At 32.9% G+C, this 24,389-nt stretch overlaps 1 protein-coding gene across 1 annotated transcript in view; it reads right to left on the bottom strand.

The window, feature by feature from the left end:
- Nucleotides 1-1,404: 1,404 nt before the first annotated feature.
- ALDH7A1 (aldehyde dehydrogenase 7 family member A1) overlaps nt 1,405-24,389 on the bottom strand; it is a 33,210-nt gene continuing 10,225 nt past the window's right edge. The window contains exons 6-18 of the mRNA XM_003759505.3: nt 23,818-23,950; nt 18,746-18,790; nt 16,860-16,937; nt 14,665-14,762; nt 13,567-13,608; nt 13,108-13,202; nt 11,709-11,793; nt 8,528-8,634; nt 7,187-7,303; nt 6,725-6,822; nt 6,468-6,541; nt 2,361-2,436; nt 1,405-1,752 (exon numbers count right to left, since the gene is read on the bottom strand). Coding sequence (XP_003759553.1) covers nt 1,698-1,752; nt 2,361-2,436; nt 6,468-6,541; nt 6,725-6,822; nt 7,187-7,303; nt 8,528-8,634; nt 11,709-11,793; nt 13,108-13,202; nt 13,567-13,608; nt 14,665-14,762; nt 16,860-16,937; nt 18,746-18,790; nt 23,818-23,950 — 1,103 coding nt within the window. The 3' untranslated portion in view covers nt 1,405-1,697. The remainder of the gene's footprint in view (nt 1,753-2,360; nt 2,437-6,467; nt 6,542-6,724; nt 6,823-7,186; nt 7,304-8,527; nt 8,635-11,708; nt 11,794-13,107; nt 13,203-13,566; nt 13,609-14,664; nt 14,763-16,859; nt 16,938-18,745; nt 18,791-23,817; nt 23,951-24,389) is intronic.

The following is a 24,389-nucleotide window of genomic DNA, read 5'->3' as shown; positions in this document are numbered from 1 at the left end:
AAATAGATTTTTGTTTATAAAATCCACACAAGTTTTATTACAATGATCCTCAGCTCAAGATTGTGAACTTGGGATATGAACAATTTCAGATGAAGAAATTGAAGACATTTCTAGTCATAGGGGAAAAAACGCTCTAAATCACTATTGATTAGAGAAATGCAAATTAAGAGAACTCTGAAATACCACTACACACCTCTCAGATTAGCTAAGATGACAGGAAAAGATAATGATGTTCTGGAGGGAATGTGGGAAGACTGGGACATTAATGCATTGTTGGTGGAGTTGTAAACTGATCCAGCTATTTCAGGGAGCAATTTGGAACTGTGCCCAAAGGGCTATCAAATTGTACATACCCTTTGATTTAGCAGTGTCTGTACTGGGCCTGTATGCCAAAAATATCATAAAAAAGGGAAAAAGACCTACATGTGCAAAAATGTTTGTAGCAGCTTTTTGATGGTAGCAAGGAACTAAAAACTGAGTGATTGTCCATCAGTTGGGAAATGGCTAAATAAGTTACAGTACATGAATGTTATGAAATATTATTGTTCTGTAAGAAGCAATCAGCAGGATAATTTCAGAAAGGCCTAGAGTACAACTGATGCTGGGTGAAGAAAACAAATAATCAATTCTTGATACAGTAGCTCTTTTCAACAATGAGGTGATTAAAGCTAATTCCAATAGATTTGTGATGGAGAAATCCATGTGCATCCTGAAAGAGGCCCATGGGAACTGAATGTGGATCACAATAGAGTATTTTCATCTTTTTTGTTGTTTCTTGCTTGCTTTTTATTTTTTCTCATTTTTTTCCTTTTTGATATCATTTTTCTTGTGCAGCATGATAAACGTGGAAATATTTAGAAGAATTGCACATGTTTAACCTATATTGGATTACTTGCTGTCTAGGAGAGGGGGTAGAGGGAAGGGAGGGAGAAAAATTTGGAACACAAGGTTTTGCAGGGTGAATGTTACAAACTATCTTTGCATGTATTTTTAAAATAAAATTTTTTTTAATTTTTAAAAGATTGTGAATTTGAAGGGAAAGAACTATATAGAGCCTATATTATAGAAATCTACTAATCCACAGAGCCACATGACTTCAAGACTAAATTGATGATCATCATAGTGATAAGCATGAGAATATTCTATAAATCTACATCTACATGCAGTAATCTTTATTTCATATTGTCAAAAGTGTCCATTACAATACTTCTAAAAACCTAAGCCACTGTGGCTTAATACTGGTTAAATCTAGGAAACTTTTTTTTCAATGTCAATTTCTTCTTTAGAAGATCTTCTGATTAAAATGGTAAGTTTTTACTTGAAATGACAAGAGTGACTATAGAAATAGATTAAAATACTTGTTTATCTAAGGCCCCTATTATTAGAAATGAAATTACCATTTCCTACTGTCCTGTAAATATTGTTCAAGTTTATTAATATTTATTTTCTTTACAAAGAGTGGTAGTCAGATTTTCATTGTTCTTAAGCAAATGAATGTGCTGATTTCAAATTCAAGATCTGCCTTTTAAAAAGAAAATGGAAATGATGGACAATTCCAATCCATCTTTCACTAAAGCTTTCATGCTTTTTTTTTTTTTGCAACTTTATTTTCTACTTTCAATTGACAAAAAGTAGCCCATGATTTTTTAATCATCTTAAAGAAGGAAATGTGGGGGTCATATAAACCCAAAACACTGTTACTGAAACTTGATTCCTTGTGCCAAAGGAAGGTCTTTACTGTAGTTGATGGTGCTGGGGGAGGAAAAAAAGGAAAAAATATTTTAGAAAAATAGTTTTAAAATTTACAAAACTGACTTAACAGAAATATAACATCTCTACACAATCAGATTTCTCTTGGAAAGAAATTTACCAGACAATGATCCCAAGGTGAAGGGGAAGGAAAATACAGCAGATTGTTAAAGCAAGCCTGAGAGGCTAGTGGAAGAATGTGAGACAACAGGGGAAAGAGCATATAGCATGAAGGGACTGCTAATCAGAAATGAGCCATAAAATGCAGCAACAATCTCCCTAAGGAGCCATTTATGTACTCTGGATACAGAAGGCTACTTCTATGAGTCATGAATGCTATTTTCTCCAGGCTAGTAAACCCTCAACTTGCTTCAGAAGACAGACACTTGCAGTGTGTTCCTACCTCATCATTATGAGCAAAAGAAGAGTCATAAAACGAGATACTCATGGAAATAGCTACTTCTAAAAAAAAAAAAAAAAAAAAAAAAAGAGCTACAGAGATGCTTATCAAATTCAGGGTGACATAATATAACAGTGAGGGAAGAGCTGAGAAGTAAATCCCCAAATAATCTTTTACTTTCAATGCTTTTCTACCCTGGTCATATACTTACCAAGTAGATCGTCTCATATATTGTTTCCATGAATCACTTCCTGATTCTCTGCCACCACCAGTATGCTTCTCACCTCCTAAAACACCATTACAAATTAACAACTCAGACATTTTTTAAAAAATACAAAGTAGATTTTACTTGCCAAGGTACAACAGCATCTAAAGCTAAAACAATACCTGTCACCATCTCCTATTTCTCCCAAGATAATGGATGTGGTACCTTCCTCCTCTCTACCCTAGATGTACCTTACTTCCACCCCATTCATCTTGAACAGACATCTAGATGTGCAAAAACAGTCTTTAGTGCTGTAGTTCAGGAACCAAAGGTAAAGAGAAAACAATGAAATACGCAAGCAAATTCATATTTTTAGAAAAGTCAAAACATGTTATAATAGCAGTATGAGGTGATGATTTCTGAATGATGAAATCAGGGAAGACTGATAGTAATGAAATCCTCACTACACTTCAAAGCTCAGTTCATAACTAAAAATGTAGGGAATAGCATTCTAAGCAAAGGACATGTTAGGGAACAGTAAGTCAGGTAAGTTGACTGGAAGACAAGATACACAAAGGCATTTACTTTGATATATGCCTAGTAGGGCAGGTTTGGAGAATCAAAATGTAGAAGATCTTGAATAGCAGGCTAAGAAGTTAGAAATTATTCTATAAGTAATTGGGAAAATACTAAAAGTTTACAAATAAGGAAGCGATGTAATTAAAGGCATGCATTAAGAAGATTAACATGGTACTACTAAGAAGATTAGTTGGAAGGAACCTGGTATAGGTTGTTGCTGAAAAAGTCCAGGTAAGAGGTAATAAAGGACTTGAAAGAGTGAAAATTTCTCCTTTGACTCTGTGGAATAGAATTAAAAGTATGTTTGTTACAAGATTTTTTTTCTCTTTTCCAGTGTGAATAGTGGAGGGAGTGGCACTCTACCCCAAAACAAAACAAAAAGAGTTGTTAAAGCATTCTTTTAAGAAATACAGAGAAGAAAGCCTAAAGAGAAGAACAAACAGAACAATTTTGAAAGATAAAGGTTGAACTTACATACTTAAAAAGAAAAGCAAGCTATATATAGTAGAAATTTGCAGTTTCATTTAGAATCCTTTTCCTAATATACACTATATATGTAAATATCCATTTTATTTGATGTTTGTTAAATTTAGAATAAAAAGGAAAAAAAACAGGATTTAGCACATGATCAAATGGGAATGAAGAATAGAGGATAATTTAAGAATGGTGAAGTAGAAGGAAAGATAAGATTACTCCAAGATTTGAGCCTACATGACTAGGATAATGGCAATATCTTTAAGGGTACTCAAGAAGAGTTGATGTATAAGAAAAGGCAAAGGGAGTAGAGTGGTAATGGTGGGAGAGACTGATCTCTAATGAAGCCAGAGATGACTAAAAAGGCCTGAGAATCATCAGCATAAGAGTAAACTAGGTGAAACAATTAGAGTTAATGAAGTTGCCAAGAAGACAGTGAAGAAAACAAATAGTGAGGGTTAAGAACAGAACCTTAAAAATTGTTTAGATAAGGGGAAGGGAATTGGAAAATATCCAGTAAAAAAAAAAAAAAGAAGAAGAAGCATTAGAGAAACAAAAATAATTAGGATTCATTAAAGCATAAGCAAAAATAAGAAAGTTTTAAGAACAGAAGGGTCAAGAATTATGATTGAAAAACTTGATTGATGACTTTTGACAAGGGACTTTAGCAAATCAGAGGCAGAAAACGGGTAAGAAATAAAATAATTGAGAGGGTAATGAAAAAGTAGAAACTAAAGCTCAAATACCTTTTCAAATCATTTGCAAAAGTAGATTATACTCCCTCCTAGAAGGTAAAGGAGAAAAATAGGCAGGTAACAGAAGATAGGCAGGGGAAAATAGAGAAGGAATTTTAGAATAAAATAGACTCAGCATGTTTGCAGACAGAGGAAAAGGTATTGATGAGGAGGGAAAAAATGAAAATAAAAGCACAGTAAGTGACAGAGCATCATCCTAAAAGAAACTTCAGAAAATGGGATAAAAAGTACAGGTCAAAGAGTTAACCAAAAGAATATTGGTGAAGAAAGAAAAAGATTTAAATAGAAATGAGGAAAGTTTAGGACACTGATATCTCAATTGTTTCCATGAGTTTTTCATAAACAATGAATTCATCTTGAGTGACAAGTACAGGGATAAGTTCAAGAACTTGAAAACAAATCTTAAGTCTAAATGTTAGGGATTCTAAGGTACTAATGAGCACAAGATTAAATAGCATGGGACCTACAATAGGTAAGGAAACAAATGGAAATCTATGAATGCTGATGGCAGTAAAAGAATTGAAGAAGCCCAAAGGGAAGGCTCAGTATAATTAAAGAAGTGGAAAAGAGAAAATTACAATATTACACAGCCAAAGAAAGGAATCTGAAAGCTTGCAGTTGGTACAATTCTGAGTGATGAGTATGAGCTGTGGTGATATAATGTATAGTAAAGGAAGAGGTGAAATTCTTCCTCAAATTAATGCCTTCTTATCTCCCCTTAACTAACAAATTTCTTAAAGTAAAACACTAGAGGCCTCTCCTTCACCACTCCCTCATGTTACAATGTCTTATCCAAGTTTTCTTCCTCCCCTTTCTAACTGTTCTCTCCAATGTGACTAATATTTTCTTCACTGCCAAAGCTAATACTATATTCTGCCATTCTCATTCACCTTGACTTCTTTGTAACATGTTGTTGCCTTCTTTCCATCCTACCTCCATTGATTTCCCTGACATTTTACTATTATGGTTTTCCTATCTATCTGACCATTTCTATCCTTCTTGCTATCTCTTCATTTCCACCAAAATTATGCCCTTGTCTCTTCCTTCTAAATATAATTAATTCCCATGGTAATTAACACTACTAATACAAGAGACGCCCAAATCTATAGATCTAACCTCATTCCCCTTAGCTCCAATCAACTATTTCTAAGTACCTACTATTTGTAATTGAATTGTACTTGGATGTTCCATCGTGACTTAAAATCTCTGTTTTCTTCACTCCCTTGCTTCCTCCCCCAACCCTAGCCCTTCTTGTATCAGATCCTCTCCCAATAACATAGCTTCAAAATTCTGTTATTTCTACCTTTACATTCTCCCATAAATCTAGCCTTTTACCTTCACTTTACTTTGAAAGCATCCTAATTATTCTTGTCTAGATTATTAAAAGTTTCCTAGCTGATGTTTCTGACTCCAATCAAACCCTTCTTTAATCCACCCTTCAGGTCATTCAATTCAGGACCTTTTTAATGGCTCCCCCATGGCCCTCCATAATTTGATTCAGGCTTATCTTACGTTATTATTCTTTATATACAACAGATGATAGCCAAAATGGACTATAATCTATACCATATTCCCATAAAGCTGTAGCGGAAGTCTCCCTATTTTGACCTTCCCCTTCACCCCATTCCATACTCATTATCAATCTTCCCTTTCTTCAAAGCCTAAACAAAAAAAAAAAAATTTAAGTTTCTACTTGACAAGATCTCATTCAAGAGCTGTCTGCTCCATAGAGCCTTTCCAGCTTCTGTTCCTACCTATTCACCAGTTGAAAATAATTTCTTCTCAAAGTTTCTTATCACACATACCACTAACCTTTTCTTTGCATTTACACTCTTCTTTATGCCTATCTCTTTTACAGTTATTTGGCTATAAATTCCATGAGAGCAAAAGGGACATTAGCCACTGTGTGGAATACTGAATATTAAGACACCTAAGAGCAAAAATTGCTGTTGTTTTCCGAAATGGTTTTCAGTTTAGGGTTAACAAAATATTTCTTTTTTTCCCCTTTTATTCCTTTTTTTAAATCAAAGCTAGTTGTTTTTATATCACATTCTGCCCCTCCCTTCCTCAGTAAGTCTTTTCTTACAACAAATTTTAAAAGAAAAAAAAAAAAAAAGCAGTTCAGCAAAACCAAAAAGCACATCAACTTAATCTAACAGGATACATTTGCAATATTCCCACCCATATCCCACCTCCTCTACAATGAAGATAGGAGTCTAAAAGTTTTAATGGAATATTTCTAAAATTCAATAATTCTTTCTCCTTCCTATCTCACATAGAATGCCGGAAACAATTCCTTACATACCAAAGGCACCTCCAATCTCAGCACCACTTGTTGGAATATTGACGTTTACGATGCCACAATCTGATCCTTTAGGCCTATATCAAACATAGGGATAAATAGATATTACTATGGGCAACATGGCACCTTAAAAATTTTTTTTTCTAAATAAGATAATTTGTGCTGAAAAAATTTTTTAACTATGTTTGTCTTTAAAAACTGTTCAGTAACTATGTGTTTTTCAACCTAAATCTATATTATCTCTACAGGGAATGATATACCCAAGCCATCGAAAGATTCTGCCCAAGTCCTTTGTGAAGATACTACTTGAAAGACCCTGTTTTACTTCATTATTCCATGTATAGACCTCGTCTTCATTCTGTAAATACAAAGAATGTAAACTATTAAATAACATATTCAATACTGACAGGTCATTCTAAAGTCAAAAATAACATAATTTTATCATCTTAAATCAAACATATTTTATAAAATTTGGCTAATTATATACAAACTCAAGATTGTGAAGAGGAATAATTTCCACTCATATATATTCATCTTATTCTTTAAGTTTACCATCTCATTATATTTCGTCATTAAACTTCAGGTTTAATCAATCAGAATGACCTTTTAATATCATTTTATACATTTATGTCTTTTCTTCTCATCCCCTAATTTATTCATTGGAAAATTAGACTTTTACATTTATGTGAAACACAGAAAGTAAAAACATTATCAATTTTCACCTTGAATTTTAAGACATAAAGGATAGGAGCAAATGTTTCTCTGTGCACAACAGATGCATTATGATCAAGATCAGTCACAATCGTTGGCTCTACATAATTTCCAGGACGATCTATAGTCTTTAAGGAGAGGAAAACAAAAAGGAAAGAAAATTGCATTTTATGTTTCCAGGTATATATTGTCTCTAAAGGGGGAAAAAACAAACATTCAGTAAGGAAAAAAATATGATTCCAAAATAAATTTATTACAAGTGAAAATAAAAAACATAACACCTTTTGCTGTTTTAACTAAATTGGATTCATTAGAACTAGTTTTTCTTCTTTAAACAGTCTGAAAAGAAGTTCAATCTTTATGACTTTCAGAAAAAGATCTTCTAGTCCTAAAAGATCCCATCCCAATCTGCTTTCAGAACTGTCTACTATTAAACTGTAAATGATCCAAATTAATCAACAGAACACTAATTTGAATATCACCCTTTAGATATAGCAGAAAAACATATTATAAAGAAAATGGTTTTCATGTATCAAGAATTATTCCTACATTAGATAAAAGACTGCACTAACTGACATTAAAGTTCCCTTCTAATATTATGACTACAATTGTAGGTATGTTATAAAGTTCATACAAAGCATGGTAATCAGTTAAGTGGACATTATAATCGAAAAAGATAATTAAGAGTATTACACTACAACTTACTTCCTCTATCCTTACTCCTTATCCTTGCTCTATCAGGGAGAGTAAGAAAAAAAAAAAAAAAAAAAGACAGGGGGCCGGAGGGGAGAAGCAAAGAGAGAGAAAAAGACAGAGAGAGGGAGGGGGAAAGGGAGGAAGAAAGAGAGGAATGGAGGGAGGGAGAGACAGAGAGATGGGGACAGAGAGAGAAACAAAGAAAAAGAGAGAAAAAAAGAGATGAAGGGGGATAGAGGGGAAGGAGAGGAGGGGAGAAAGAGAGAAAGATATAGATTAGAAAGAAAGTAATAATAAGAAAGAATAATAAGAATAATAATAAGATATAGGTGGAAAAAACAAAGAAAAAGATGTGACAATTCTTAAGCTATTTTTAGCTGCACTACAGAGTGCCGTTAATTAATTAAAGTGTACTAAACAATTCCGTGATTCTGTGAAATAAAATCAGACAAAAACCTGCTTTTTAAAGCAGTGGTTTTTTCTTAAAATACTAGTGGTATGGGAAGAAGGATGAAAATAAAAGGAATGTAAGGTCTATTTTGAAAATAAGAGATCAAGAAAGTAAATTCTATTTTAGTCACCACTGGCCCTGAGTACCGCAAGGGAGGTAATTTCAAATACTCAATACTATGGATTATAGAAATTGTAATCTTTACCTTCCCACCATAGACCACTGTGCCACCTTGCTTTTTGGCATCTTCCACTGCAGCAAGGAACATATTTACTGCCTGTTTGGTGTGAAGAGGCCCATAGAGGACATTAGCTACAAAGGGAAAAGAAATTCTCAATTATTTTTCCCCTCAAAGACATCAATTCATAACCAAATATAGTTTATTTATGACTCACAGTTAATTCCATTGTCAATTACTCCCTTGTTTTCATCCTTGGAATAGCCTGATACCTATCTATTATATTAAATTAAGACTACTCAAGCCTCCTCAAAGTATTTGTAATAGCTAATCCAAGCTGGCATGGCAATTCACCAACTAATTTCCCTTTCTTTTACCAATTAACTATTTGAACTGGCATCTTCTTAATATTTCACTACCAAGGATCAAGCAAGAATTAGAAGAAAGATTCTGGGATGGAATAATAAGAGGGTCAATGGACTATAAAAATGAGATGATACAGTGTAAAGGATACCAGATTAGGAGTCATGAAACCTAGAATCTATTCTCAACACTGGCTCTAAAACTACTTATGTAATCATGAACAAATCGATTGAATCTCAGTTTCCTTATCTGTAAAATAAGGTAACTGAACTAGAATTTTAAAATCTCATCCAGGGAGTCACATCATAAACATGCATTTAAAAAAAAACCCTCTAAGAACCATCAAATTAATTATTACTAAAATAGTTTTGTCTACAAAAGTACACCCAAAATACTGTTTATTGACCTTTAGTCAAGGATATACTAGTAAATGTTTAACAAAAAGCTCTGTAAAAATGCATGACACACTTCTAAATTTAATTTATATTATTAACATTTTTTTCAACATTTTCTAAGTGTCTATAGATACCTGTCAACAAAACAATAAATCAAGTCATGATATGGAAGTATGCTGACTTTCAAAGTGTAAATGCTTACACTGGAACTTTAACAATTGACTTTCTCAAGCTACTATGATATGGCTGTCAGCCTATTCCTGCACTTAGTACTGTGCCCTAATTAGACTACATTCAAGTAAATATAGTTGTAATCAGGGGCAACTAGATGGTGCAATGGATAGAATACTGACCCTGGAGTCAAGAAGATCTGAGTTCAAATCCAGCTTCAGCACTTAACACTTATTAGTTATATGACCCTGGGCAAGTCACTTAAGACTCAATTGTCTCACAACAAAATGAAACAAAAATATAGTTGGGTTCAGTTCTGAGTGGGACATTTTGGAAAGGAGATAGACGAAAACTACCTAGGACAGGCAGGATAGCAGTTCCTGGCTCATGAAATATAAGGATTGATTAAAAGAACTGGGAATACTTGGGCTAGAAAAGAGATGGTACAGGGCTGAAATGTAGTAGCCATCTTTTGTATTTGGAGGTAATTTTCTCAAAGAGGTATTAGATTTGTCATCCTTGATCTCAAAAAGACAAAACTAGGAAAAATAGGCAGAAATTACTAAAGAGCAAATTTAAACATCATTTAAGAAAAAATTTCCAAAAGGGATATAATAGGCTATCTTAAGAGTTAGTAATGGATGTCCCTTCACTATAGGTCTTAGGGCTGAGAGAAGAATTTTGTTCAAATATAAGTTTGCCTAGCCCAAAAAAGACAATGACAGCTCTTCTCATTCTGAGAGTCTGATTTTATGAATTAAAACAAGAAATTTCAAAACTTAAATTAAGTCCACTTAAAAGATCCAAAGGAATAGTCACCTGTGTCAGGAAAAAAATTTTTCTTTTGAAAATATTTAAGAAGTGGAATGTATTAGATGTCAGACTTATAGATACATGAAGAAGTGTACATGAGTAAGTGTAAGGATATTAGATGTAAAATGAATAATTTTGATTACATTAAAAAGGTTTTATGCAATAAAACCAATGCAACAAAAATTAGAAGAAAAGCAGAAAATTGAGAAAAAAAGTTTTATAGAGTTTCTCAAATAAATGTCTCATATTTCAAATATATACAGAACTCTGTCAAATTTATAATAACATGAGTGATTCCCAAAGGATGTGAAAAAGCAGTTTTCCAATGAAGAAATCAAAGGGGAAAATGACAAATATTGGAGGAGATGGAAAATTGGGACAGTGATACACTGTTGGTGGAATTGTAACTGATTCAAGCACTTCAAAAAGCAATCTGGAATTATGCCCAAAGAGTTAAACTGTCTATATCCTTTGACCCAGCAATAGCACTATAAAAAATGATCAGGAAAAGAACCTATGTGTTCTAAAATATTTACAGCAGTACTTTTGTGGTGGCAAAAAGCTAGAAATTGAGGGGATACCTACCAAATGGGGAACAGCTAAACAGGTTGTGGTATATGATTGTGATGAACTATTACTATTCCACAACAAATGATGGGCAGGTTGATTTTAGAAAGACTTGTCTGAAATAATGAATTGACATGAGCAGAACCAAGAAAACATTGTATACATGAAGCAATATTATTTGAAGAATATCTGTAAACAACTAAGTTATTCTGAATATTTTAAATATTCAAATCAACTTGAAAAGACCTGTGAAGGAAGATGATATCCACCTCCAAAAATAATGGAAGTATGCATACATACTTCAGACCCCATATTCAAATAATAGCATTTTCTGGGATGGGCTGGAGAGAGAGAGAGAATTCAAAACTTAAAATATAACAAAAAAATTAAATTTTTAAAAAGTGAATTCTATTAAACATTCAAAGAATAATAACTTCCAATACTACATAAACTGTTTCCAAAAATAAGAAAAGGGAGCACCTTTCCAAAGTCTTCCTATGACACAAATATGATTCTGATACTTCAATTAAGGGGCGACAAATCAGAGGAGGAAAATTACAGAACAATTTCCCTAATAAATATCAGCGAAAAAATGTTCAATAATATATTGGTAAGTAATCCACAACATGTTAAAAGGATTATACACTAGGACCAGTTTGGATATGTAGCAAGAATATAGGGTTGAACCAACAACTATGGTTTATTTACTAAAACATATTAATAATATAACAAAAGGGATATAGTTATTTCAATAGACAGTGAAAAGACTTTTGAAAAAATACAACAAGCATTTCTATTAAAAACTCTTAGAAACCAAAGAAATAATTCAACTTCTCTTTAATGTAGGCAATACCATTTCTCTAGATTCAAGAACAAAATAGGAAAAAGAAAATACTTACAATCCCATGGATTTCCAATACGAATTTGTGCATATGCCTTCTTAAGTTTGTCTACCACTTCATCATGGATGCTTTCATGTAAAAACTAAAAAGAAATATACTTAGTTTAAAAAATTGGAAAAGTTTTTAGCATTCTGAAATTTTTAATGTTCTCTAAAAAGACTTTCATTTAAAATTTCCAAAAAATATGAACAGAAATAAAAGAAATGTATTTCACAATAAATTTATTTTTTATTTTTTACAAACTGCACTCTGCAAATGTTAATATTATTTTTTCTTAGTGTTATGATTTGGTTTTTTTGCTCTTTTTAAAATAACATTCTCATTTTAATATCACCCTTCACTTAAATCATAATTTATTCTATGTAAAAGCCAGCAAAAATTCAAAGTCCAAGAAACCACTCTGACAAGCATCAAAAATCCACCAGAATAGGAGATAGATATAATAGTTAAATTTTGCACCTAGTTAAAATTTCCTCAACAGTATTAAAGATATTATCATAAATATAACTCATGAGTAAAATCTTGTAGTAGAACTAACAAAATCTAGTTATTGTGGAATTGCCCAGAAATGAGGCTGAATTTCCCAGATTTCATATAATGAAATTAAATTGTGTTCACTACAGTAGTCAGGTCAGTGAACTTCTTTGGATCTGTTTCCTATTTAGATAATCTATAAATCTGTTTCCAGTTCTGTGCAAAAAAATCTATATTTGAATGAACAAATGAATAAAAACATTTATAAAGGGTTTACTATATGCAATGCATTGAATATACAAACAAGAAGAGTGAAACAGTCTCTTTTCTTAGGGAAGTCAAATCCTAATGGGAAAAACAATACATAGAAGGTTTCAGTTACAAATCAGATAGAAAAACTTAATGGTCCTTAGGTGCAATGGCAAAGTAGATACTAATCCTTTTTTTTTTTTATTGTCAATTCCACTGACAAAATCACATCCAATTATAATACTGAGCCATTTGACAGTGCCAAGGATTTTGATGATAAGAACTTCCTTTTCTGAGACTTTGGAAGCTGGGACCTGCAGAAGCAGTTGTCAGATTACATTTCCATATTTGATCCAAATTATATTATTAACAGAGAAAAGAAATCATAAAGTGAACTGAAAGACCACAAAGCAGGCCCTAACATATTTTTAAGTTTCAAAATATTTTTTTAACAGAAAGAAATAAAAGTTACTTAAAAGGAACCTAATACTACCCACATTTCAATTCATAATATAATTTTCATTTATGCTGGGTTTTTTAGGGACATTCCTCAATTGTTTTGTATACTGTCACTATAGCACCTTACTATAAAGTAGTTAACTGACCCTGAATTTGGAATTAAAAAAAGTGGGGAGGGAACAAAGTTGGCTTAGGATTAGACAGACATGCTCACCAGTCGTCTAGCAGTTGTACATCTTTGGCCTGCCGTTCCCACAGCCGCAAAAAGAGCCGAAGGAATAACTAAATTGAGGTCTGCATCTTCAAAAGCTTGGAAGAAAAGGATGACAGAAAGAGGCCAAGACAAATAATAAAACAACAATTCATTTTCCAAACTATTAACAAGAATATACAAAAGACAGCTAGATGACCCAGGAGACAGAGAGCTGGGCCTAATATAAGGAACTTCAAATCCAGGCTTGTGATTCTACTCAAGTCAAATAACCTCTATTTATCTTAATCCACTGAAGAAGGAAGTGGCAAACCACTCCAGGATCTTTGCCTAAGTAAGATACCACATACAGGATCTACTCATAATTAGAATATATAACTTCTGTAACTTCCTATTAATCTATAAGATGAATTTAGTAATAATTTAGCTAATTTGAATGAACAAAAATGCTATTATCCTTACCAATAATAGCGTTGTTTCCTCCAAGCTCTAACAAACTTCTCCCTTTAAAAAAAAAAGTTAAAATTAGCCTTTGTTTTTAGTGACCCAAGCATACTCTTCCCAACAAATTCATTATCCCCCAAATTAATACAATTCTATATTTACCTTGTATTCTTCTATTCACTTATTTAATCTAACTTACTTAAAATAATCAAAGCTAAATTTTTCTTTGTTAAAATACTTTTGACATACCTGTATTATTTTAAAATAACAGACCAAATTTTCCTTCCTCCTTCTCTCCACAACCCACTAAGAAAAACAGTAGAGTATATGATATGTCATTTCTCCACCAGGACCACAGTAGTTGAACAGTTACTGAAATATTAAGTCACTGCTTATTAACTTGTTAATAGCAGTTAAATCAGAAAACAATGCTTACAGAGTAACTGCTATCTTGTCAGGAGATACCAAGAAACAAAAGACTTTATCTCTAACATGAATGTTTTTTACTTTTGACTCCAATGAATAATTCTTTTTTTACTGATCCATGAGAGATCTGAAAGAAAAGCAAGGTTTTATTTTCCCTTCTTCTGCAAAATCTATTCAAATCTTATGCCTAAGATGTTTACTCAGTGAAATTAAGATATGACTCCTATAATACTCCTGAGTCCTCTAGAATTTTTTCTCTATTTGTTGTTATATACCCAGAAAGAATAGTATAATTTGGGACAAGCTGATTAAATTTTTCCCCAGCTTATCTGAAACTCCTACTTCAAACCACCTAATTTAAAAAATACTCACTTTTTCCCAGTAAGGAGATTCCTCCTTCCCAAAAAGTCATTAAACATTTGTCTATAGTTTTATTTGACATTAAGCATAATGAAGGGTCTTGCCTAGCCAATGCAATCAAGACCAATTTAACAAATGTTCTTCAGGAAAACATTTCTGTATAATTTGCTTTGGAATCAGCTAGACCTAAGAATTAATAGGAAATTGTGCAATTCTTTCTTTCATTTGGATGATTCAAAATACCACATAGATTTTGTTGGAAGCAGTATAAAAGGAGGAAAGACAAAATTCAGTCTTCAGAGAAATATGATTTCTAGAATATCCACTTACCAAACCTCTCCTGTACCATGAGTGCCACCTGTTTTCCCACTTGGGTGCTTCCTGTGAAGGATAGCAGATCTACCCGCTCATCTTTGGCCATTGCTGTGCTGTAAGAGAAAAGTCACAGATATATTTTAATAAATGAAATGTGACCTCCATAAACAATTAAGAAAAACTTAACAATCATTCCATTCATCTGCATTTCCCTTTGGTCTTGTACTAAAAAATAAAAGCAGTTCAACAAAACTAACCAACACATCAACTGCATGTAACTTTATATGGGATGCTCCCATACCTTTGAAAAGATGGAAGTATATTTTCTCCTCTCTTCTTCCATGGCATGTTTGATTATTATGATCATGCAATGTTCAGTTTTAGGTTTTTCTAGTGGCTGTTCTTTCCTTTAATATTGTTGTAATCATTGTTTCACACTGTTATTCTGGTTCTACTTACTTTTTTACTTATTAGATCATAGGTCTTTCCATGATTCTTTGTATTCATATTCTCAACTTCTTAAAAAACACTGCAATATTTCATAACATTCATATGCCACAATTTTTTAGCCATTCCTCAATTGGTGGGCATGTATTTTGTTTCTCTGCTACTCTAAAAGTGCTGCTATAAATATATTAATGTGTATAGGGCCTTTCTTTTTGTCATTGTGGTATATGCCTGGCAACAGAATTTCAAGGGATATGGATACTTTATTTATTGTATTTATTAAATATAAATATAAAATACTTGATCTTAAAAGAAAAAAATTAGATCATATGAATTCATGTTCACAACTTTTCCTATATATTTCTAAATCCATTATATATTTAGGATTATTCCTTCATATTCAGGTGCCATAATCTCTTTATCCATTTCCCGTCATCACTTCAATTTCTTTACTAAAAAAATGCTGCTATACAGAGTTTGGTATAAATGGAAACGTTTTGTTTTTGGCCTTTTAGGGACATATGCCTAACAGTGGTCTCTCTAAATCAAAAAGTTTGGCCCATCTGAGTCAATGTCTTAGCATAATAAACTTTTTCCCATAATACTAATCCAATTCATAGGTGTGTAACAGCACTGGCACTCAGTCCCACTAAAGGAAAATTTTAGGTGTTGATAGAAATAGAGATATGTTCTGTCCAACAGTGAAATGGACTGCCCTGTAAAGCATTTAACCTTCTATCAATAGAACCGTTTTTGAGGTAGAGTGTGTTTTTATAAAAGGTAGTACTGTTGATGTACTTGAGGTAAGACTTGGTGACTTCTGAAGTTCCTTCCAATTTTATAAGCAACAAAAACAATTTTTTTTTAATTTCTCAAAGGGAAATTATGTAGATAGGCCCTTCAATGAATTTTAACTAATGTGCAACTATTAAGAGTTTTTTCTAAAATTATGTATTAAGAACAGAAACACTATCCTATTGTTTCCAGGAATTAAAGGGGATGGTGTAATAATACTGGAATGTGGAATATACAACAGAACCTATGCAACTCAGTGAAATTTTCCTGCTAGGTTTCTTTCAGTTGAATTATGCAAACTTAACCCTCATAATGAAATTAACTCAGGTGAATGTTGGGACTATATTCAGTAACAATGGAAATTCATTGAAAGAAATTTACTTATGATCATAAGAGATTACTATTAGGATTTTACAAGTTTAAGTTATAAAATGCTATTCCTCACTATATCAATAGTCCTAACCCTATTATAACAAAAGATGAACAAAAGAGACAGAACAATGATCAAAACTATACTTTAAAGCAATATGTTCCCAAAGTTGTAAGTTGCTTATTTGAAGCTCAAAAATGCATTTTCTTACAGAAACAAAGACAGAAATAGAGGTTTGATAACAAAGATAGCTCACAAAATCCTATTCATTCCATAATAGGCCAAAAATACAACATTTGAACCATTCATTAGTCATGGATTCATTTTTTTCTGGGAAAATGCATGATTTCCTGGATTATCTTTCAGAGTCTGAGAATTAAAGAACCCTTGGATGTCATATAGTTCCTAAAATAAAATTGTGTTCTATAACATTTCCAACAAGTGATAATCCTGCCTTTTCCTGAAGACTTCCAGTGAGGGAGAACATACACATTTCTAAAGTAATTCATTCTACTCTGAAACAGCTTTAAAAATTTAGGACATTTTCCCTTAGATAGCATGATATCCCTTAGGTCACCTTCTTAATGAAAGAACATACCCAATATCAGCACCACCACATGTCATAGAACAGATTGCCCCAGGTAAGTTGTTCTCTTCCAAAACTTTGGCTACTATCCTAAAAAAAAAAAAAAAAGCATTAGTAAATAAACTTCTGAAACAGTTTTTAAAAGAAGGATCCCCAAAGTCCTATCTTCCTTACCCTTTATGCAATTTCAAATTATACCAGTTTTCCCTGTCATTCCTTGAGGAGTGGCAGGACCAACTCATTATCTATAGATATCTATTCTTTCATCAAAATTAACTAATCCATACCTCTTTCCCTTCTAGCTTCTTTTCCTTAAACCATCCTAATACTTGATCCCTAACTGCTAAATTCTTCTGACAGCAACAAATCCTCAAATGTAAAAATCTCACCAGAAACTTTAAAAAAATGTTTCTAACCTCCAGATCTCAAGAATTAGAATTACTAAATATTAAACAAACAAACAACAAAAAAAAAGATCGGCTATATTAGATGCTGGGTGCTCCAAATTGAATATGTTAGGCAAAGGAATAATTAATTCCTGACACTATTTTTGTAATCAAACACTCAAGGCATCCAAACTTCTTAATTCCCTATAAATATAATCCAAAATCATAGAACTAAGAAATGGAAAGAACTCAGAGATCATCTAAGGTCACTGACTCCTTCATTCTGGAGAAATAAATCACATAGCAACATTAACTTACTATCCCAGTCACATAGTTACCAAGTAGTATAACCTGCATTTGAATTCAAGTTCTCCAACTCAAAACTGCATGCTAGGATATATAATATGGAGAACTGAGTGAATGATAATTACTAGTTCTTAATGCTTTTCTAAGAATTTATGTCTTAAATGACAAAAAACATTACATTAGTTAAAATTTTATCTTTAAAATTACAAGATCTTCTCTAATCATTCACATTCTCTTTTCAAGCATGTAAGTAAACATTATCCAAGTAGGCCCTGCATTTTGAGAAAACTGTCTCATAAGAAAACTGGTAATATGCACTTAAAAAGGGAAGTTTAAACTCCCTCTCAGATTTCTGCAGAATCCCAAGCTTACAATTTTAGGCAATGACTTCCACAGGCTAAGTTCCATGTTTGGATAAGTTACTTATCACGTTAGACTGTAAATCCAGTACCTATCATATTTCTGTGGTTTGGATCAAATCAAATTTGAATCAATCAATAAACCTGTATTAAGTGCTTAATATGTCCTTATAGGCACTGTACGAGCACTGAGGATACAAAGAGGCAAAAGACAGCCCTTGCTCTGAAGCTTATAATCTAATAAGGGAGATAACATGCAAATAAATAAATACAAAGTTATATACAAAATAAATAGGAGGTAATTAATGGAGAGAAGATATTAGAATTAAGAAGAGTTCGGGAAGGCTACCATAAAAAGATGAAATTTAACTAAAGCTAGAGAAGTCAGTGGGCAGATTTGAGAAGGGATAGTCTTCCAGGCATGAGGAATAGTCAGAGAAAATACTGGAAGCCAAGAAAATGGCTATGTCTTATTCACTGAATAGCTAGAAGGTATGTGTCACTAAATCAAAGAATATATGACAGAGAATAAGAAGACTGAAAATTAAGAGGAGGCAAAGTTATGGAGGGCTTTGAATGCCAAACAAAGATTCTGTATGTATTTGATCCTGAAGGCAACAGGAAGCCAAATAGGAAGTTTATTGGGGAAAGTGAGTAAAAGGGAAAGATTAGCAGAGAAAGAACAATGATCAAAAAAACTATACTTTAGGAAAAGCACAGTTTATCATTCAATAATCCACAATAGGCAAAAATATATATGGCACTAAGGGGACAGAAAGGAAATACAAAGTATAGATAAAACATGGCCCGTAGGCAAAAGAAATTTACATCTCACACATATACTTACTTTGTGACAGCTACACTAATGAGTGAAGTTGTTGGTGCTCCTTTCCTTTAGAAGAAAAGAAGGAAGAAACTTAAGTTTTGGTCAATCATTTGCTATTAAAAAATAGAAATGAAGTCATTAATGAGAAACAAGTCACTTTCAAAGTTATTTTTAAATGAAAATAAGTGAATTTAGTGAGTAAATTGGGAATTTACTGCTAAACTTAAGCTCTTAATATCCCTCCAAAAGGCTACTCTAACAAGACACAAATAAGAACTATCACTTTGAATCCAACTCCCATGTTTGGCTAATAGTTTTCAAGATGACTTAATCTGAACTTAATCTTGCTGGTACAAACATGATTAAAAGAAAATCTTCCCAGAATTCCTGTTCCCAGAACACAACTGAGAAGACTAAAGGAAATAGATTTACTTTATTTTTCCACATCAGATTACTCTTAAGTAAGACAGTTAATTCGCGCTTTTACCACTCTTTCATGGAAAACTTTCTTGCTTTTACCTATAAAGATAATATTTGAACATAACTAACAGTTACAGGAAAAAATGGTTTCTCAGCATGCAATTAGGAAAGTAAAAATAGAAAACAGTTCATCATCAATTATTTTGGTAGTTCCTTATTTGACTAAATTCTTTTAGAAAATACTAGCAAAGTGGAAATTGTTGACCATTGTTGGCAAGATCACAACTTCTCTAGATCTCTTTCCTTCTAAAAATAAAGAGTTTGAACTGAAAGAAAATAAAAGTACTATTATTACTTTTAATCCTGAATGTAATAAATTACTTGATAGTAATAATTAGTTCTCCTAGCAATACTATCTTTACAGAAGAAAAAAACACATACTGATGGACAATCTGTCCAGTAAATTGTCTCTCTAAATTCATGTCAGTTGGACAAAAGGCATTATTTTTCCACTTAGTCTTTAACTAAATCAAATTATTTTTTAAAAGACATTTTCAATAAACAAAAAATCTACTTTTTTTTTCTTCCTTCTCTCTCCCTCCACAACTGAGGAAAAAAAAGGAAAACAAAACTCCTATTACAAACATATGTGTGAGGCAAAACAAATTCTCATGTTGGCTACATAAAAATAAAATTAATCTATACTATAAATTCATCACCTCTCTATCAGGAGGAACGTAGCATCTTTCATCATTAAGTTCTCCAGAACTATAGTTGGTCAGTACTCCAATCTAAGTCCCTAGGTCTTTCAACACTTTGTTTTTACAATATTGTTATTGTATAACAAGTTATCACTCAAAACAATTTTCCACATTTGCCATGTCCAAAAAGAATTTGTCTCATTCTGATCCCTTGAATTTTAATTTAGAAGACAATTGACATTTCATAAATAGTAATTAGGAATCATGGTTATGTGACCTCTTTGGCCACTTCATATCAAACATCCCTTTTGAATTCTTCTTTACATAACTTTTATTTCTTTTATAATTTTTTCCTTGAGCTAAATTTTTTTAATTCTTTAACTTTTTCTTTAAAAAAATAAAAAACACATTTCTTCTCTTCCAGAAATTTTGATTAAGCCCATTTCCAAACAGTTTTTATTGTAGATTTGTTTATAGATGTTTTAGTATCATTCTTTTTGTTTATGATTTGACATTCCTGTCACCATAACTGCTTTTAATGGTGTAATTCTTTCTTTCTTTGCTCATTCTTTTAGGCTACTACCTGACTAGATTTTAATTAGGTCTAGGCTAACCTCTTAAATAAATGTAAATCTATTCCAAGAGGCTGTGAATGGTTTATGTAAACAGTATAATGACAACTGCACACAGGACCATTTGGAGCATATCACCATGCACAGGAAATCTTTTTTGATTTAAGATTCTTTATTAGAGGTCCTTCAAAGCAACTTAAGACTTAGACCTGGAAAAAGCACTTAGATCAAGCCCAAGCTCTCCTGACACCTAGAGTTAAGTGACTTGTCTAGGAACACCCAGGTATGTGTAAAGGGGTACCCAGTATGAATCTAGGACTTCTTCTTGCCCTGATACACTTCCTCCACTGCCCTATCCACTTTGCCATGCTTTGTCTCTCTGTATCAGTGATGAAAACCTATGAAAAGCATGCATCCCTTTGATGCTTCATTTTAAATTTATGATCAGAAGGCCACTGAACAGGGCTATTTTTTTCATTATGACTTCAAGAAATTTTGAATGATTGATGTTATAGATGCTTTCTTATCAGAAGTGAATCTTTAAGGTAGAGTTCTGCTCTACCAAGGCTAGAGCCCTTTCTTCCTTTATGTATGACATGGGAGACACTGGCACAGGACCACCTCACATGATGTGCCCTCATCAGAGAAGGTACTGTGTTCTATGACCAAAGGAGAACTGAATTAGCTCAGAAAAAATGCAAGATGCACAAAATTAGAGAAGCCATCCTAAATATTCATAGGGATTATTTGTGTCCAATGTGTAACAGAGCATTCCAAGCTTGTATTCATTTGATCAGCCACCATTAGACACAATCTTACAACTTTAACAGTGATGTTATGTTGGTCTTTTTTGAGAATGAAGGATAACAACCAACCACCTTTTTGAAAAACATTTTAATCAACCAAAATCTGCCTTCATATTCTCCCATCTGAGCTCTCTTCACAAGAAAAACAAAATCCACTATAAATGTTATCAATCAAAATTATTTTCCACAGCTGCCATGTCCAAAAAAAGAAATTGACTCCTTCAATTCTCAGAAGACAAAGATTATGTTTCATAAGTTGTGACTTTGAATCATGGCTGGTTACTATGTTTTAAGACTTCAACTTAATAGTATTACATAATATTTGTATATCACAATGAATTTATTCCCAAATTAATGGTCACCCCTTAAAATTCCCATTCTTTGTCACTTCGAAAAGTCACAAATATTATATCTCTTTAGTTTGTTTTGCTTAGACTAATTTCTCTTTAAATTACCCTCCCTATAATTCCCTCTTTTCCCTCCTTTGACTTGTTTAGATGAGTGAGGTACATCCTCTTTTTAATATAGCTTTCTATTTGCACATAATGATTATGTGAGATAATTTTTTTTCCTAACTCCCTTTTTGCTTCCTCTCCAATTGTATTCTTCTCCACTCTTCCCTGGCCTTGTGTAAATGAACTAGGGTCCATCTCCCCACATTCAAATGTAAGCACTTTATCCTTTTTTAGCCCTTTATCACTCGTTTACCTTTTATATTCCTCTTCATTGTCATGTCCAACTTAATCTTTTCATCAGAACTGCTTAAGAAGCCTTCTATTTTATTAAAATTTCATTCTTTCCCAAAAAGCATGTAGCATCGGATTCAGTTTTGCTGGATAAGTTATTTTTGATAAAAATTCCATATACTCTGCCTTCTATAATATTGTACAAATTCTCCATTCCTTTATAGTGGTAGCTGCTAAATCATTAATTCTTTCTTTTTCACTCTTTGCAGTATTTTGTCTTTGACTTGGAAGTTCTGGATTTTGAGATATAATGTACCTAGGAGTTTTAATTTGAAGATTTCCTTTGGGAAGATAAAGTGTTTCTCTCTGAGACTTTGCTTGTATTTGTTTTGGAGTCCTTCTTATCCGAGTTTGTATCTTGAGCTTCTCCTTGACACCATAATAATTCTTTTATGTTGCAATTCTTTCTCTTTGCTCATTTTTCCAGACTACTTTCTGACTTCAGACTTGAAGTGTAGGTCTAGGCTCTTTTCCATTTCTGAAGAGAAGGTCTAGGCCAGTTATATTAATATTTCTTACTTGTATTATTTCCAGGATCTCAGGGATGCCTCATTCTGTAGACCTGCAAGCTTTCAATGCTTCCAGAATGGTCTGATTACTGCTGCCTTAATCTAAACTCTGCAAGTTCCTAAACTGAATTCAGATTTGAGCAAGAGTAGACTGCTGCTAGACTAAGATGAAAAGTTCTTTAGTTTCAGAGTATCAGAATTATAGGTTTCCCTATGGTCTAGAATTCTTGCCCTGATTATTCCTCTATAACTTGAATTAGATACTGGAAATGAAACTGCACTGCACTTAGGGTCTAGCTTAGTTTAGCTAGAGTCTAAGCCACACTGTCACTACTGGCTTCTGAACTTTCTCCTTTCTTGGTATACTTCCTAGGGCCTTCTACCACTAGACATTGTTTCTTTTCTCAATCCGCCCGAGATCTGTTACCTGGAACAGAGTAGTTCTCAACCAGGGTACCAGTTCACACTTGTCCCTATAGCAGTGCCCAGGTATGTGTAAAGGGGTACCCAGTATGAATCTAGAACTTCCTCTTGCCCTGATACACAGCCTGTCCCTAAGCACTGGAGTGCTTGCACATGTTCTCCTGGCCAGAATCTATCCCCAGTGTCTACAGACTTCTCTGTCTGATTCTCCATGCTGAGTGGGGCCAGATAAAAGATTCATTGTGGCTCTTTTTGGAATTCCCTATCAGGATTCATTCTGAAACAGGTTCTAGAGCTATTTGAAGTTCTATTGGGGGAAAGATCGGCTATAGTGCTTCCTATCACTCTGCCATCAAGTGCCTTGAGAGCACCAAACAGCAGACACAGTATTATTTTATATTCTCTCTATCTTTTAAAACTACAAAATGGTAAATATGTTATCTAATATTCAAGAATGTTTTCGACTTTTGAATACTGCTTACAGAGCTACCTCTTTCCTACTAATCAAAGAAGTTGTCCTTGATTTGTGTATAGATGAATATCAGAGATTTTATAGAAACTAGACAATAAGCATATAGGTTGGTAATTGGTGTTCTAGGCCACCTTTTTCAGGATTAATAAAAGTAAAGCTTTTTTGTTAAACCTTTAGTATCTTCCTCTCCCTAAGTTACCTTTTACATTGATCTCTCAACAGCTTCACAACTGTGATACCAAATGTGATGCAGCAATATAGAATACAAAAAGGAATTTTAGGGTGAAATCAGTAGGGGTGAAATCAAGTATGAATAAACTAAAATGTTTAAATTTATAAATATAAACAAAGTGAAGCACAAATGTGTATGAAAAGCAATGTTATAACTTGCATATTTGAAATAGTTTAAAAAAAAAAAAAAAGGAAAAAGAAACTGAGTCTTACCAAAGGCAGACATTCCCACAAATCAGAGCAATAGCATTATTCCAACCATACACAGCCACTGGGAAATTGAATGCAGTGATGATTCCAACTAAGCCCAAAGGATTCCACTGTTCAATAAGGGCATGACCAGGTCCTGAATGAGAAGAAATAGAATTTACATTATCTTTGTTTGATTCATTAAGCTTCACACATACAGAAACATATACATACACATGGGGGGAAAGAAAGAGAAAAAGAGATTCCTTTAGACGTTTTTGGATGGGATTAGTAAGAGTTGGATTGGCAGTGATAAAAAAAGCAATCAGCAAATAAATATAAAGCAATTATTATGGGGCATTGATGTGGAATGCCAATAAGCTGACAAGCCAATTTGGCAGATCATTCAGAGACAAAGCTTCTCATTTTATGAGAAGTCATTTTGCATTCTAAGAAAAAGAAGTAGATAGCTATAGTCAAACAACAGGACCCTTTAATACTGATTATTGCTACAAATGTCTTAATTTTTATTTCTCATCATTAAATATGCTTAACATGGTCAGAATTCATCACCTCTGAATACAGAGACCACCCTT

Source organism: Sarcophilus harrisii, chromosome 1 (assembly GCF_902635505.1).
Source record: "Sarcophilus harrisii chromosome 1, mSarHar1.11, whole genome shotgun sequence".
NCBI classification, from domain to species: Eukaryota; Metazoa; Chordata; class Mammalia; order Dasyuromorphia; family Dasyuridae; genus Sarcophilus; species Sarcophilus harrisii.
This window is presented reverse-complemented; position numbering and strand designations above follow the sequence as displayed.